General features: G+C 35.7%; 1 protein-coding gene across 1 annotated transcript in view; it reads right to left on the minus strand.

Moving 5' to 3' along the window:
- Window positions 1-18116, minus strand: part of LOC139730685 (alpha-(1,6)-fucosyltransferase-like) — a 62962-nt gene that overhangs the window by 25525 nt on the left and 19321 nt on the right. The window contains exons 4-5 of the mRNA XM_071641542.1: window positions 13945-14143; window positions 9205-9319 (exon numbers count right to left, since the gene is read on the minus strand). Coding sequence (XP_071497643.1) covers window positions 9205-9319; window positions 13945-14143 — 314 coding nt within the window. The remainder of the gene's footprint in view (window positions 1-9204; window positions 9320-13944; window positions 14144-18116) is intronic.

Genomic DNA, 18116 nt, shown 5'->3' on the forward strand with positions numbered 1-18116 from the left:
TCACTGGAATCTATATCATGGGTATGTGATAGAGATGATGGTAACATTAGTTATAACAATTTTTTTGATGTAGTCACTGACAAATACAATGAATCCTTTCCATTAATTTCAACTTGTTTTAAACACAGGAAAAATGATAATGTATGGTGTACAAAATATATTCGTAAACTGATAAGGAAGAAATGTAAAATGTATAAATTGTATAAGAAGAATCAGAATGATTATCGTAAAGCTGTTTATAAGACATATCGAAATAAAGTAACTAATATGGTAAAATTAGCTAAAACGAAATATTATGAGAAAAAGCTAGCTGACAGTAGTGGAAATAGTAAAAAGACATGGGATGTGATAAATACTGCCTTGGGGAAAAAGTGCAATACGAAAACAATTATCAAATCTATTAAGTGTAATAATGAAACAGTAGTAAATAGTAAAGAAATTTGTAATTTGTTGAATACATTTTTGTCAATATTGGTAATGATATTAATTCTTCTTTTGATGATTCACATGAGTATGATTATCTTCAATATGTTACAAAAGTTGAGACAACAGCATTTTTCAAACCAATTACTTGTAAAGAAATAATTGATATTGTAAACAATTTTAAGAATGATGTAAGTGCTGGATATGATAATATTGATGTTCGAATTGTTAAAAGAGCTATTCATTTGTTATGTAATCCCCTATGTGCAATATTTAATCAGTGTATGGAATCTGGTATATTTCCAGATAAATTGAAGATAGCCAGAGTTGTACCAGTTTTGAAGAATGGTTCCTCTGATGTAATGACAAATTATCGTCCAATATCAGTTTTATCTGTTTTTTCCAAAGTTTTTGAAAAATGTATTTCTACTAGGCTTGTTGAATTTCTTACGAAGTGCAATATCATTAAGAAAAATCAGTATGGATTTAGAACGGGGCACTCCACATCTTCTGCTTTGATTGATTTTATTCATAAGGTGATCTGTGCAATAGATAGCGGAAAAATTTTACTTGGCTTATTTTTAGACCTCAGCAAAGCATTTGACACACTTGATCATAATATTCTTTTAGCTAAATTAAGTCTATATGGATTTCGTGGTGTCACTTTCAAACTTTTGAAAAATATTTGAGCAATCAAAAGCAGTTCGTATCCATTGATAAGAATTTATCAGATTACAAAAACATAAGATGTGGAGTGCCCCAGGGATCGATCCTCGGGCCTATTTTATTTCTTTTGTATATAAATAAATGATTTACCCAATGTTTCTAATATTTTACAATGTATTTTATTTGCAGACGATACAAGTATATTCTTGTCTCATGATAATATTGATTCTCTGCAAGAGGTTTTTAATAAGGAATTGCAAAATGTTACAAATTGGCTGCGAGCTAACAAATTATCAATGAACATATCAAAAACCAACTTTATGATATTTACAAAGAAAAAATGTAACACCGACACTGTATTCATTAACATGCGTGGTTCTCAAATTTTGCAGACATCTTCACTGAAATTCCTTGGAGTGCATGTAGATAATAAATTGAATTGGTCGAATCATATTAATTTTGTTTGTAATAAATTATCAAAAAATATTGGTGTAATGTATAAACTAAGTTTTCTTCCAAAGTCTGTTTTAAAATCAATTTATAATGCCATAATTCCACCTCATTTGTACTATGGAATAACTGTTTGGGGCAATGCTCACGAATGTTATATTCAAAGACTTTCAGTGCTTCAAAAACGTGCAATACGAATCATTTCCCATGCCTCTTTTCTTGCCCACACCCAACCACTGTTCCTATCCCTGAAGATATTGCGGTTGAATGATATGTACAAATATCAAGCTGGAATTTTTATGTATTTGTGTAAAAATCATTTGTTACCAAAGACTCTCTTAGATTTGTTCACTTTTAATGATCAAATTCATAATTATAGCACGCGATCCGCCAATGATTTTCACCTACCTCTATCTCGTACTTCTTTTTATCAAAGATCTATCATTTACATTGGTCCTACCCTGTGGAATTCTCTCCCCTGTGCAATTCGTAACGCTAACTCTTTGAATACGTTTAAATCTGGCTACAAAAAAGCTCTTCTCAATAATTACAGCCAAATTTATTAAGGTAAGGAGTATGTTTTTTATCCCCTATGTTTTGAGACATCCTGTATTATTGTCATTTTATGTTTTGCTTGTCTTGACTTGTCCTGTTCTAACATTTTTACTTTCATTGGAACACATTATATATAATTGAAATTGAATGAATTATTCTAGGTCAGCTATAAATAAGGGACATCTCCATTCTGGCTGCTACCTACCATAGCATATTTGTTAACCTATGTACATGTAATTGTCAATCTATTTATGTGTTTTTGTTCCTTTTCACTGTCTTACTGAAATGTTTGTAATCATATCCGAATATTGATATATGTAATTGTTTTTAATATGTTCCTTGCTTTGGTGAAATAAAGAAACTTGAAACTTGAACTTGAATGATATGGAACCCCCAAACACTTCACAATATAAATATTTGGAGGCCCGCGCCCACTAAAAATGGGTGTCAGGTCACCATATTTATCTTCCAGTGGCCCAATTGGGCAACTAAGATTCGAAATAGGTTGTTACTTTTGTTTTCATTTTGGGCCACTACATATCTTTTTTTGTGCCATCAAAATTTCAGATTTAAAGATTTCAGTGAATCGAATGGGTCATCAGACAAAAGATTAGTGTCAAGCTCTGCTATGCATAATGAAAACACACCTGCATAATCACTGATTCTCTGTCTTAAAGGGACTGTACAGTACTGGTTTAGGTGGAGATTCATGTTTTGAACATACCTAAGTGAGATACTGAGACACCTCTTATGAAATATAAAAGAGCATGTATTTTTAAGAAGGATTCAACGTTTGTTTGATGAAAATTGGTTTTCAAATGGCAGAGATATCCAAAAAAGTGATAATAATAAAAGACTACAGGCCCCACCTTTTATTAGGATCTCTTTGTATCACCTTGTTTTTGGATATCTTAGCCATTTCAAAAGCGATTTTCATCAAGTAAACTTTTGATACCCCTTAGAATTGCATGCTCTTTGACATCTCATAGCGTGGTTTCTGAATATCTCGCAAAACGTTAAAAGCTAAATCCTCACCTCGACCAGAACTGTACACACCCTTTAGATTGGAGACAAAGCAAGCCTAGACATTTACTGTTTTGTGGCTGAACACATCGATGTAATGTTTCAGTAACATTACTTATTTCGTTACTAGTATTACTTATGACTTGAAAGTGGTTGTGACCCTCAGTCCCAACCACTTTATTATGAAGTGTGTGGTGTTGTAGATTTTCTCAATCTAAACTAAAGCTGATACAAGTGATAGGGAAGATAACTACCTACAAATGTGAATGTCAGCCAACTATTCAGCGTTTATTCCATGCTCCGATTGAAGCTTGTGGATTCAAGCCTGTAGATTGCCATCTCAGAGACATTTCGGTGGATGCTCATAAAAATCCTATCAAGGTAATAAAATAGCATGATCTCTGGCAGTTGGTGATTGGCACCCAGCGGCAGCAGGCAAATCTTGACGGCACGATATTGATAATATCGGTGACATTGATGGACAACCACAGTGTCCCATCCTGTCCTTGCCCATGCCATCGAGTAATTTTAATCAACGAGAGTCAATAGCAGTCTCCTGGACTTGTTTACACCACCAATTACTACGGTCTTACTCAGATCAGAGCCCAGATATACAGGGGAGCAGTGCAAAACCATTGACATGATTACAATAGACGACCCTGATACATCACTTGCATTAGCTCATGGTGTGTGATTCTGTGTTTCTTGTTTAGAAAAAAAAAACAACATAAAAATGGTTTGTCGTATACAATCGTATATAAGTTACAACACAGTACAAACTCTATAGATACCATACACACACTTTGTTAAAATACTCTGTCATGAATAAAACGATAGTGTAAACACTAGTTTTCAAATGTAAAACATAATGCTGACTTTGCAGGTTTTTTTTGGCTTGAATTATCAAATGCTTGCTATTGTAATGTCATGAATACACAGAACATTTTGATGGACTTGGTAATAAATACAAGGTACTAGCACAAATGAAAAAAAAAAAATGATAAAATCTTGTTGTGCAATAACTATCTGCAGCTAGTGTATGAGATACTGTCTGTCCGTCATGTATTCCTCAAGTACATTTCACCAGTATGGACTTGTCACACAATTTTGCAAGTGCTTTCATTTATAATCTCGTGCTACATTGACAGAATGGAAATACATGTAGAAGTAACCATCTCAACCAGATGAACATTTCTCAGCTGCTGCTACATAACATTGCACAACACCTGTTAGGCCTGTTAGGTGTAAAATGTGCATGTACTGACTGCATGACTTGAGCAATAGCAGCCCAAGTTACGATGCCAGCCACAAAATACAGTGTGTACTTTGATACAATTATTGCACACATCCACCAATTAATGATTAGCATCGATCGCTGAAAAAAGATGAAATTGTGACAGAGGAGACAATTACATTATAATCTACTGGATCTGTTAAATGATAAAAATCATATCGGATGGCCTTCTCAAATGGATTACCACAAATACAGTCGATGCTGCTGGACAAAATTTCACATGTCTAGTGCAATATGTGGTCCTGGCTACTGCATTATTTTCTGGTTATCCATTCCATGCCATCCAATAACATATCACCATGAAACATAAAACATGATACCCCACTATTGATTTATTTGGGTAATCAGATAAAATGTTAGGAAATTGATATTTAGTAAAATGATTCTATTGGAAATGTTGTGTCATTGCAGGATTGTCAGGATTTTCAACTACATTTGATTCTAATCAATTTGTGCCATGTGAATGGTAGCAGTACCTTTTTCCATTCCAATCTGATTAACAAAAGGTACTGCACTTGCCGGTAATAAAGCCACAGCTTTGTGCAAGCTGCATCCCGAATTTGGCAATTGATTATCAAAAACGAAGAAAAAAAAAAGTGGTAGACTATATTCCAATCACAACTTTCATCATTTTTCTGAATTTAAATAAAAAACACAATTAGTATGTCTGCATGTTCTCATGTGCTTTAAATACAATTTTTTAGTATGTCTGCATGTTCTCATGTGCTTTAAATACAATTTTGTAAATGACAATTTCTGTTTGTTTGTTTCCTTTAAAGATTTACAGACATGAATGGAATAACATAGCTCCATGTTAGGATTTTGAAGAATAACTGAGGGTGTGTGCATGAAATTTGAAGATATCACCATCACTTTTATAATCTTAATCAACTTGCATAAAGACATGAAGTACATGATGATTATGATCATTAATCAACCTTGAAGTTGCTGTGTTTTTTTTCTTTTCACCTAATTTTAATGTATCAGGAAAGTTTTGATTTTGAAGAATAACTGAGGGTATGTGCATGAAATTTGAAGATATCATTATCACTTTTATAAGATGATCAACTTGAACAAGGACATGAAGAAGGACACAATGATTATGATCACTTGTCAACCTTTAAGTTGTTATAAATGTTCTTTTTTTTTTCTTTTCACCAAACTTTAATGTATCAGGAAAGTTTTGATTTTGAAGAATAACTGAGGGTGTGTGCATGAAATTTGAAGATATCACCGTCACTTTTAAAATCCTAATCAACTTGCACAAGGACATGAAGATTATGATCACTTGTAAACCTTTAAGTTGCTATGAATATTCCTATTTTTTCTTTTTACCTATCAATGTATCAGGAATGTTTTGTTTGTACTTGTGTGCTCTGAAGTGTAAATCATCATGTAATTCAGCCTTGGCTGTGAAGTGGAATAATAGAATTCAAACTAAGCTGAACTGAACTGAGCTCAGCTTATTGTGTGCAGTGATAAAGATATGGTTACAGCTTCTGATTATTCCCTACCAGTTTCCTTTATAACACAAACTACTTTTTACCCTTCATCGTGTTTTGTCTCTTATCATTCTCACTGGAACAACAAATGCCAAGGTTTCTCTTTCAATACTGCCAGGATTATCTTGGCATGGGAGGCGAACTCATCGTATGCAAATTGAAGTGTGTTATGTATAGACATATATCCTTCTGTTCACATTACTTTAAATTTCACACATCCATCAGCTGTTAATGCAGCCTACTGTAATTACTACAGACATCTCCCTCTCCCTACAAAAAAACCTTGAGAGCCCTGACACACCTTTCCGGGCAAGCTACACGGGCTTGTTGCAAGTAGTGATTTTCCAGCACGCAGGAGAATTTTCTGCGGGCAGACAAGGACGTTGGTGAGTTTCGGACTCACGTCTTACCTGCTAGACATGTGCTACTTATCTGCTACTTGCGTGTATTCCGTGTGATCTGCTTGAGAGCTTTGAAACCGATCCGTTTTCAGTTACGAGCGACATACGGGGACTGCGAAGTACCTGCGTTACAGCAGCGAAGTACCTGTGTGGGAGTTGCCTGCGAGGTGATACGTATTGTCACGTGCGGTCATCTGCGGGGACCTCCAGGTAGCAAAAATTGTTCTTCGCAAGTCGCACACAAGGCTTCCCCGGAAAGTTGTGACAGGGCCTTAACACCTTAAGATGCATTCATAACTATTAAGTCATTTGTCACAAGATAAATGCATCAGAGGCCGCTCCATAGTCTCCTAAAGTCAAAACTGTCTGATAAGACAGATGGCACAATATGATCACCGGGCAGTTTCTTGGTATCTACAGAACTTGCACAAACCATGGTGAAACTTGACAGGACTGTTTACTATCCTCACTAATCTGGGGTAAGTCTTGGGCAGAATTCAGAGAACATCCTTGAAGCACACCTTATCTGTTTGAAAGCTTGCAAGGAAAATCTCAGCAGTAAATTCTACCCGGTGGCCAAAAAGCTGTTTTTTTTTTTTTTCTCTTCGTTTTTTTTTTTTTTTTTTTTTTTTTGAAGAACTTCATGCTTGGCCTGAGTATGCTTACAAACAGAATCCTCATTGTCATCTACTCACTGCAGAAACCATTGGGTATTTCAACTCTACCATATAGGCCTAGACAAATACCTGTTCAAGGCACTTTCTAATCTACATGAATTACGAACATAAAGAAAAGAACAGAGGTGAAAATAATAGTAGACATTTATAGAGCCCCTTTTCCACTGGATGCAAAGCGCGAAAACGTTTTCTATCTGACTTATTACAATTTCAAGCACATTTTCTCTATATCAAACATCAAACTTTTTTTCTTTTTTTGAGGGGTCCATTTTAGATTTTCTATCGTACTCCTGCAATTAATTAAGTCACACAGAATGTCACACCCACACGGCCGACACTAACGAAAGCCACAAGCTTGTACATACAACATGTATGTATCAGCAGTGACATATTTGTGTCTGGCTATCATATTGACATGCATATCCAATGTGGCTGAGAGCCACAAATATTAAACTTTCATGCAGCTACGTCAAATTTAGGAGGATGCCTGTCACCAGGCTTGGTGCCCTAGCAAATATATTGATCACAAGAAAACATTAATCGGCCCTTCTCTTTGTTCAAATGTTCAAATGTTTTCTGATGACACTGCGCTCGGCAGAAGTCACGGCTTGTATGTCCACTGGCAGATGGTAATGTTGACTAATCAATACATCATGTTCAAATATCAGCATTAAATTGAAATAAAACCACAGTACATCATGCCACATTCACTACTAAAGTCTAAACAGCATGTAAAACACCTTGCATTTATAGACTCCCCACAGTTCTTATGTGTACCCATGATTTATTTTTCTTCCAAATTTTGTCAGTTTCTATGTAAAATTAAAGAAATACTTAAGTGTAGACATACATGGCTTCAAATATTCACCTACCTGCCCGAGCCTACCCGATTATGCAAAGAGTACTGTATAATACTGGTACAGTAAGCAAAGTGTTTGAAAGTCAGCACAACTCAATCCATTTGTGCTTTTACTTTCAAGGGTGAAAATTAAACACTGAACAGTTGATTGCAATACCTCTATTCACCCTTCTGTACTTAATGCATTACACTGCATTAAAATGAAACTCTAGTTGACAATCCTCCTAAATTCCCAAAACATTTTTTCTACCACAGTTGGTACAGCATAATAACTTAATCTGATCCCTGACATAGGCTAATCTGAGTTGCCAAATGAGATTTTGCATCAAAATCTTGTACCTGCTGTTTGGCTGTGTCTCAGGCAAAATTAATGCGCACTAAATAACATTCCAAATTCAATAAAATTTAATCATCAGATATTTCCTGCATTATTGCATGGAAAAATAAAATCCAGTATCAAAATTTAACCACACTTTTGCTTTTGTAGTATTTCATTGAAAATATAAAGGGTGTAACCTTCCATTGATATTTCAAAGCAAAGTCTGACAAAATTTCAACCAGTAGTGCCTCAAACAAGTAAAGGAACATGTAACCCACAAGATGTTTAAATGCATTCTGAGAGCAAAAGTAAAAAAAAAAAAAAGTAATGGATCTGTGAAACTTTGAGTAAACATTTGGGTATTTTGATACAGTGACCATTTATAGGTTGGCAAGTCACAACACACATTTTGAAATGGTCACCTTGTCATGTTGCTGTGTTTTCATTAAACCATGGAGCTACTGAACACTTTGTTATTGGTGCCACAATTAAACTACACAATTTTAATCTCAATATTCCTTGTTTGTTTGTATGGAGAACAGGACATCTGTTTTTAGTTTTTGATTATCTCATTCATCCTGTGCAAATCATATCAAATAGAGAAAGGCACTTCACATCATCCATGACAGAAATTTATTCCTTCAAAGATTTTTTTTAAATGAATAAAAAAGAGCACTAATACATAAAGATATTAATACATACTTGCACAGTCAAATTTGTCACAGATCAATATCACTGACAAAATACGATTTTGTTACAGAAATCTCATACTGTAATCATCATTGCTACTATTGCCACCTGACTGCTTCTGCTACTGATACTCAGATAACTACTATAAGTACTATTCTTAGTACCACAAATAACTTTACAATAATAAACAAGTGCCCATCCCCCTAAAAAAAAAGAAAAAAAGGAAGAAGAATTGAACTTGAACAATTCTCAAGGAAATAACCTAAAGAAGAGTGAAGAAGCATGCAAGAGAAAAATATGAGGAAAAGAGAGAGAATTTGGAGACAAAATGCCTTTTGCACTTACTTGTAGATACCGTAGTCGTTTCTGGACCAGATCTGACAGTTCTTTTGCTTCCTTTCTTCTCCATTCCGCATAACCATCCACTCTGCTGAGGTTGTAGATGTCTGTTATGATTGATCTGCCAAGTAAAGGATAAGTCAGTAAAATAAAGCACATGAAATATACATGTAGATTAAAAAAACGGTATATACATAAGAAAAATGTTTCTTTTTACCATGTCATCAAAATCATCACAGAATTACAATTCATACACAAGTTTGCTTCTACTAGCTCCGTAGTCACAATGATTAATGGTGGAAATGTTTTTGAATTTTCCTCGGCTTCCCTGAATATTCTCTGAAAATCATATCCATCTACAGAGATCAAGTAATGTGAGGTGATAATATACACCATGTACACATAAAGGACATCATGATACATTGTACATGCTCGGTTTCAATTTACCGCTTCATGAGTATGCTATCAACATCTAGTATACAAGACAGGATGATAGTGTCTTACAGTTGCGGGGTAGGTGAGAGAAACATACTTTGCGATGGGAAAATGATAAACTCATAAAGAGAGTTCTAGCCTTAGCGCCAGATACACAAATCATTGGTCACCATGGATCTTCTTAGAGAATCCATTACTCCCAAAGCTCCCATATGGCTATTAACACAGATGTATAAATTGCAGCATTATAATAATAATAATAATAATAATAATAATAATAATAATAATAATAATAATAATAATAGTAATAGTAATAATAATTATAATAATAATAATAATAATAATAATAATAATAATAATAATGATAATAATAATAATAATAACAACAATAATAATAATTACAATAATAATAATGATAATAACAACAATAATAATAATATCATGATACATTTATTAGGCGCTTAAATATGGATGTTTGCAAGCGCACAGTTTACCGGAAAATTAAGATTTAATCCAAAATAATACAAAAACACAAAAATATTTTTTACATACCAAGGTTCTGTTATTTTCATGACACAACAAAGTATTGTTTTTTCAGTAAGTTAAGAATATTCTATACTCAACTGAGCAGGATAGAAAATATATACGTCAATAAAAAGATCATATGCACATGCTTGTTTCACAGAGATGTCCATGGAAATGATACACTGAGAAGATGAACACCATTGTCCAGTTAACAATCTTTCTGCCCATCTAACATGAAGAGCCACTCTAGCTCAATCAGTTCAGAGATGCAGGATTTTGAGATAGACCATGGATTACCCACATGCTGTGAAAATCAATTTTGACCCTGAACGTGCCATTATCGTATTTACTCAACTCCAATGGAGACCCTGTTTACATAAAACGTGCATTTTCTTTTTTCAATTGGCATGTATAATTTGTAGTCCATAGCTATCCATGCCTATTAATCGTGGTGGACTGTATTGTATGAATGGCCAATTCCATTCTTTTTATACTTCTCCAGCACCAGTTTCCATTCTTTGCCCGAAAGAAATCCCTTGCTTTTGCCAACTCTCCTACATTCAAGTTTGTCAACCATTAGTTTGTCACTAATGAGAAGACCAACAAACTTGGAGGTGTATAATATGCAAAGCTGCTGCAAATTTTGAGTGCAACCCCCATCCCCCCAAAAAAGAAAAAAAAAAAACAACAACAAACACAAACAAAACACACAAATAAAAACCATTGCTGTAAAGAAATCATCCCTAAAGACAATATTTAACTCACAGAAATATGAAAGCTTGTGATTTGCAGCGTGTCTAATGATACAGCAAATCACATTTTCTAAATTTTAGAGGGTTAATAGAGTGGTAAATTCACTTTGAATTTCTGCCAAGCTTGTGAGCACTGCTCACTCCCAAAACACTAGCATTCAAATTCAACGTGTAAATATGATGGAAATGGGACTGTGTAGATAGCAGCAATGCTGATTAAACCCACCAACTGGGTATGAGTACTTGAGCCCTTTTGTTCTAGGTTAGAACCACATTCTGAATACTTCAGTGGCAGAAAGAGATAAATAGAACACCTTGTACATGATTTCTGAGCAAAATTCCATGCAGTTTTATCCTGTTGGCCTTACTTTTCTGGATACATTAACCAACAGAGTAATGATGATACAACAGTTTGATCGCACTAGTGATGGAGAAAGACCACAACACCAAACTGCACTTGAACCACAGTTCCATGGAACATTAAGTATACTTTACAGAAAGCTCACTCACAATATGCTACTCTCTGCAGACTTTGGACTGTACACAGATGTCAATAAAGGGTTTACAAACTTAGAACCTACATGTGAGCATGAATGTTCATACCATCTTGAGTGCTTTTGACCTGTTTGTGTGCTACATAAAAAGCTACGTTAAAGCTACATTTAAAGCTAAAACCACAAAAATTGAAATACGAAGTACCATTATTTCCTACGATACACATTTATGAGGAACCTCCAAATATGCACGAAAATAAAATGGATAGAACTGAAGGTGTAAGAGCACCAACACATTTTCTTTTCCATTATTTATTCATTTATCTTTTTTTTTTTTTAAATTGGCCAGATCGGAAGTATGGTTAAGACAATGGTAAATAGAATACCAAAGTGATGATGTCAGAGTCTTTTATCAAAGCTCGGGTTGGGACCTGGTGTGAAAATGGTTAGCAACAATAGTGTTCACAGATATTTAGGCCAGGTGAGGTTGTTAAGAATCAGTTTCCATGGCGATGAATGGCTATGGCATAACACTTCAACAATGGTACTTTATACAGTACTTGAGCTAATCGAGGTTGTAATTTAATCTGGCACTGCAGGATTAATACTTTGGCACAAGCTGAAAATATACACACTATGATAGTGGCAGTCAACCTCTCTGCATTTTGAATATGAAGGTCTGGACTGATGAAAACTGCAAACACTATCCAACCCTTCACTGTCAGCACAGCATGGTATTTACCATCAATCACTGGGCTGACCGTTCACGGTAGGAGTTGCTTATTTCATGCTCTAGCAGTCATGGCCTGACGAAACCAGACATGCATAATACTACTCATTCCTTTGCTAGGCACTCCACATGGCCTGTGCCTTGCATGATCCTCATGAAATTTCTCTATCCAACCTGCCTGTGACTCACCACATCCACTACAAGCTACATGGGCCTGACTCACTATGGTTGGTTTGCCCTCCCTATAATGCCTTCTTTGCAATCAGCATCATACCTTGCTTAAATCTAAACATACACACAAACTACCCCTCCTCCATCTCACCCTATGCACGGTCAGATTCACAATGGTACAGGCCGGGTGAGGCTTTCAGCCATTAAGTCCTGGAGGATTTTGCTACAGAAATCATCATCTGGTCATTTCTAAACTGGCACCTCTGAATGTCACTGTATATCTTGTACTGGAGATAGATTTGATAGATCAGGGTAAATCTATCAAAACTGCACACAATCTGAAAAGAATTTGCAAACATTTCCTAATATGAGAAAGAAATAGGAACTTTAATCTGTTCAACTCAGTTGCCTGTTTGCAGTGTATGCTGGGTTTCTTTAGACTGGTGTGTATGAGCTGCTTGTAGTGAGTGCAGTATGAACCATTTAGTTGTGGAGCATTCACTGCATTTACACTGACACACAATAGGGTCAAGTGCTTTGTTTCATATAAAAGCGACACATGAAAATAAAAACAAACAAAAGTCTATAACACTGGAGTCATTGAAAGTTCTGTTAGTGCTAGTCGGTCATAAGATTAGATGGGGCGCAGTGTGCACTCGCCCAAATTTCTTTAGAGGCTTGTACACAGAAGCGGCACCAATGTTTAGAAATCTCCTTTGCATTGCGTTCAAACATGATGCACAACATGGTCACTCAAGCTTGCCTACAATGTAGCCTGCAATATCGCTTTTCATTGCACACCTTCTGCACTCCCGTGAAAACTGCACAACAAAGTTGCATGTCATGTGACGTGTTTTGACCTATCAAAATGCTTAAAACAATACAGCTATTTTTTTTTTACAAATTGTAAGCAGAACATAGAGCGTGAAACCACAGAAATGTGTGTGTGTGTGGGGGGGGGGGGGGAGGATTGGATGAGATAGTTACAGGTTTAAGTTGTCTTAGGGGAGCATTCACATGATGTCAGGGAAAGCTGGTAAAGCTAAAGGATTAATAAGGTGAGTAGTTTTCTGAAAGATGCATCTGCAACAATGAAGAGCAAATTGACATTGACATTTGCATGCACAAAGATGCAAAACTAGATAAACAAGAAAGGTGCTGAACACCTGTAAGCTTTAAATAGTCATAGCTAATACATCCCTTCCCCCCTCAAAAAAAAAAAAAAAAAATGACTACCTACTGAATTATCTCATACCTACATTTTTTTTTGTGTGTGTGTTAAAATGACTTGAGACATCTAATCCTATTGACTGTTTGGCACACAACATACCGCTTTTAGATTGACTTGAAGTAATGTTGTTGACATGGAGACTTGCATTGTGTGAATGTGTTTACATAGTGATAACATAATTGTAGTAACAATGTTTCCTGTATGTGCCATACCAGTGCCCCCATTTCAAGAAAAGTTGCTATGACAGTGCAACTCTTACTGGGATGGCAAATGTCACGGTAATGACAAGAATCTAGCTTCCTGATTGGCTGTTGCTATGAGAAGTTGCAATTTTAGCAAGAGTTGCTATTAGTTTTGTTTTTGTTTTTAAATGAAGTGGGACCCAAATGTAGTCTAAAACATTCTCACCTCTGCTGCTCTCCTCCATCTTCAAGTATCTGGTCGATCTTAATTTGTGTCTTCTGGTCCCCAACAGATTTTTTCAGCTGCGTTAGCTGCGATCGCAGGTAATACCAGAATTCTGTCACTCCGTTATCCACTTTCCTCCGCACCTTCTCATAGCTGTGGCTCGGTTCCGACCCACAGTACTGCGAATTTGGTATTAGGTCTGTAGACACACAAAAGGAAAGATATTGCATTTATAAGGAAACCACATGAATCTATATACTCTGTATTTACATGTTAAATCAAACATAGCATGATCCTGCTACAGTTAGAAATTCAGTGGAACGCTCTACTGAATGTGTACCTGCAAGATTACATCACTAACACTGATACATGGAGAATATACTGATGTTAGTAGGCCTATAACATATTCTTTGTCAAATGAAAGAAAACAGTAGAAGTGTACCACCAATACAAGATAAGGGAGAATTTAGATAATCTAAGCAAATCTCAGCTACCCTATTTGTTTTTCCCTATCACCAGCAACTCACTTGATCACCGTTTAATCTGTATTTCAGCTCAGTTTTGTTTCCATTTAGCTGGTGACATCCGTCACATATTTCACCCCAGCCTGGAGTATCAGACCTCTGGAAAGGTATGGTACATCAAATCTGGCTAATTTATTTTGGTGTCAGTACTGCACAATCTGACCATATTTCTTGCAGTACTTCTGGGATAAGTTGGTACATTTGTATCATCTGTAATGTCGAACTACAAATTGTGTATTTGACCCGCAATTCTGGCCAAAAAGATCCATATTTGCTAGCATTTCAGTGACTGGCTCAGTCATAATTCATTCTCGTTGTACACATTTGATTGCATCCAAAATAGTTTGCATTTCATATAAAATTCACAAGGCCAAGGGAACACATTTCTTTTGTGAATGTATGAAAATCCTTTCTGAGGAACAAGAAAAGTAATCATATACATACAAATACAGAGCATATATAAATACAAAGCTGTTTTAAAGCATTCATCATTGACCTCTTTTTTGACATAATATTCAGCTCTTATGTAATATCAATGAAGATACCATAATTACAGAATGGAATATAATTGCACAAGCCATCAGATAACCACAGTAAAGAATACAGAATTACCTTTTTGTCTCAATAGGCGTTTTTACATCAGCCCGATGTTACGAAATAACGCGCTATTTTCTGACTTGGGAAATTAACCCGATCACGAAATAGTGCGTTATTTGATAATGTGAACACAAATTAGCACGCGAATACAGAATTACCTTTTTGTCTCGATAGGCGTTTTTACATCAGCCCGATGTTATGAAAGAGCGCGCTATTTTCGCTATTTGATAATGTGAACACAAATTAGCACGTTAATTTCATCGCTCTGATTGAGAAAATTTCTCGAGTCTAACTCGGGAAATTTCCGAAATAGTGGGATAATTCGCAAACTAGCGCGCTATTTGACAATTTGAAATCGCCTCAAGAAATTAGCGTGACGCATCCCATCATGCCTAGCGTGTGTGACCCGCTAAAGCGCACGCTCTATTGGTATACCCGACACTGTTTGCCCATGCTCAGTTGTCAAATTAGCTCGAAAAAATTTCGGGCTAATTCTCTTCGGGCTGATGTGAATAGGAAATGAAAAAGTGCGCTAATTTGTGATCGCGAAAAATATCTCGAGCTTGGATTTTTATTGGGCTGATGTGAAAATGCCTAATGGTATCTATACAAAGTATATTGCATCAAACATATTAACTTTGTCTAGCGCATCATCATCTGGGAAATTTGTTCACATTCCACAAGGTGTAAATGCATTCACCATTCTGAAAGTGTTAGCTGAAAGGTGTGAAGATCCCCAACTCCCTATTTGCTGAAGCCACCTAAAGGTGGATAACTCTGAAATTTGCAAGCTGCAGCACATACTGAAGGTAGTATGTTGAAATGTTGAGAATGTCATTGTTTGTGAATTCTATCACAGGCAACATAAAAATATGCTGCTACCACAGATCTCAAAGCCATGTTACTTTTCACTATTTTCTTGACTAACAAAATTGGACATCCGTGAAAATAAAAAACATCACTCTTCCTACACAACATAAGCAGGAAAATGTCTCAAATACAAAAAGGGGGAAAAGAAGGCAAAGCTCTCAAATTATCTCTCGGTACAGCTCCTGCTATGCACACACACAGCATATAATGTAGGACAGGAATAGAACATGTGTATGACAGGAATATTTGGTGAATATTTTCATCAACCTGTGTCAACTTCAGTGCAGTAATTATGGATTGATTAATCATTATGGCGTCAACTGGACGTGACTGGGGTGGGGGAAGTGTTGACATAGGATAAACATGACATTCACACACTGAATGCCACCGTAAACGTACATTTGCCATTGGCATGGTCCCTGCCTTATTCCACCTAGGGGCTTCCAGTGAATTAAAGGGACTGGACAGTACTGGTTGAGGTTAAGATTCAGTTTGTAACATTTTGAGAGATATTTAGAAACCACTCTGTGAAATTTTAAAGAGCATACATTTCTAAGAGGAATCAAAAGTTTATTTTGATGAAAATTGGTTTTGAAATTACCAAGATATCTAAACACAAGGTAAAACAAAGAGATCCTAATAAAAGTCGTGGAATGTCAATCTTATCAGGATCACTTTTTTTTAATATCTCAGCCATTTCAAGGCCAATCTTCATCAAATAAACATTGAATCCTTCTTGAAATTACATGCTCTTTCCCAGAAAAGAGGTTTCTCATTATCTCACCAAAAAATGTTAGAAACCTGAATCCTCACCTCAACCAGCATTGTACAGTCCCTTTAAAGTGTGAGTAAATGCTGGGTCACAACATGGACCTACATTCGTTGTAGGACCATGATCACAACAAAGCCACCTGCCAGAGTGAGAGAGCTCTCCTGCAAGACCTCTTCAGACATGACTACAGTACACCGCAGGGAGCTATTCACCCATATTCCTACCTGCATGTTAGGGAAACTGATTCTAACTGCTGGGCGAAAAAAAAAAGTGAATGGGCATCTCCTTGCTTCTTATTCATAGTACACTTGCCTAAATACCAATTGGGGAAAGTAGGAATTACAGTATTTACACAGTATATATTTTGTTCTGCATTGTACTATAATCTTGGTATGCCCTGTACTACAATTGTTTCCAAAATCATCAACACAAAATGGCTAGATTTCACAAATATCATTTACTGATGACGTGGACCAATATGATAAACACTAGATTAAAAAAAAGCAACTACAATACTTGGTGTAGACAATATACAGTACACAAAGCAACAAGTGCAAAGCTTGGTATATGAGGAGCATTAATTTAATTTCAATCTAATTTAGAAATTACATAAATGTGACATGTTATGAAAACCTCTCTACTGAGAGGCAAGGCACAGTTTGTGGTATTAACCAAAAGGCCTCTTGAATCCAAGCACACATGCGTCACATACAGGATAATGTATGTTTTTGTGTATGAGGTCTTTTTCCCCCCACCAAAATGCTCAAAAGTTGGAAGATACCATCTATGCATAAGAATAGAAAATGTTTTAATCTAACATCATGATTCTGTAACAACTGACACATATGAAAAAAAAAAACTTGAAAAATTAATTCAATTAAGTTGCTTTCAATTATAATCAGTGATTTCTGCTAAATTTAGTTCAGTCATTACACTGAGATTTAATATGAAATGGCAAGAAGAGTCATTCCAGATGACAACTCCCTACAGTCACTGAAGGACAAGTTCACCTCCATTTACCTAAGGATTGGGAGAATGCAGCAAAATAATTAAACATATCAGTGATTGTTAGAGGAAATTCAGACATTCTGTTCAAATTTTACGGATTTTTGAAGTTTCAATGCCACCATTGCTGGATGACAAAACTACTACAGCTTGTGATGTCACACGCACAGAACAATATAATGAAAATAATACAGAGAATATTCAACTTAAATATTATTTTCACTCTTCTCGCATAATAAAAGAAAACTTGACTTCTCTCTTTCAGAAGGCAAGGGGGAATAATATCACCTTTAACATGTACGTTAAGTGATGAGTCAAGGAAATGTGCACTTTTTTCCAATAACTAAAATTTTGTGAAATTCTCTTTACAGGCCTCGAAATAGGATTTTGGAGGGGCAAGGCCA

The sequence above is a fragment of the Diadema antillarum genome, unplaced genomic scaffold, assembly GCF_040938485.1.
Source record: "Diadema antillarum isolate AM-2024a unplaced genomic scaffold, OU_Dant_1.0 seq00000326_RagTag, whole genome shotgun sequence".
NCBI lineage: Eukaryota > Metazoa > Echinodermata > Echinoidea > Diadematoida > Diadematidae > Diadema > Diadema antillarum.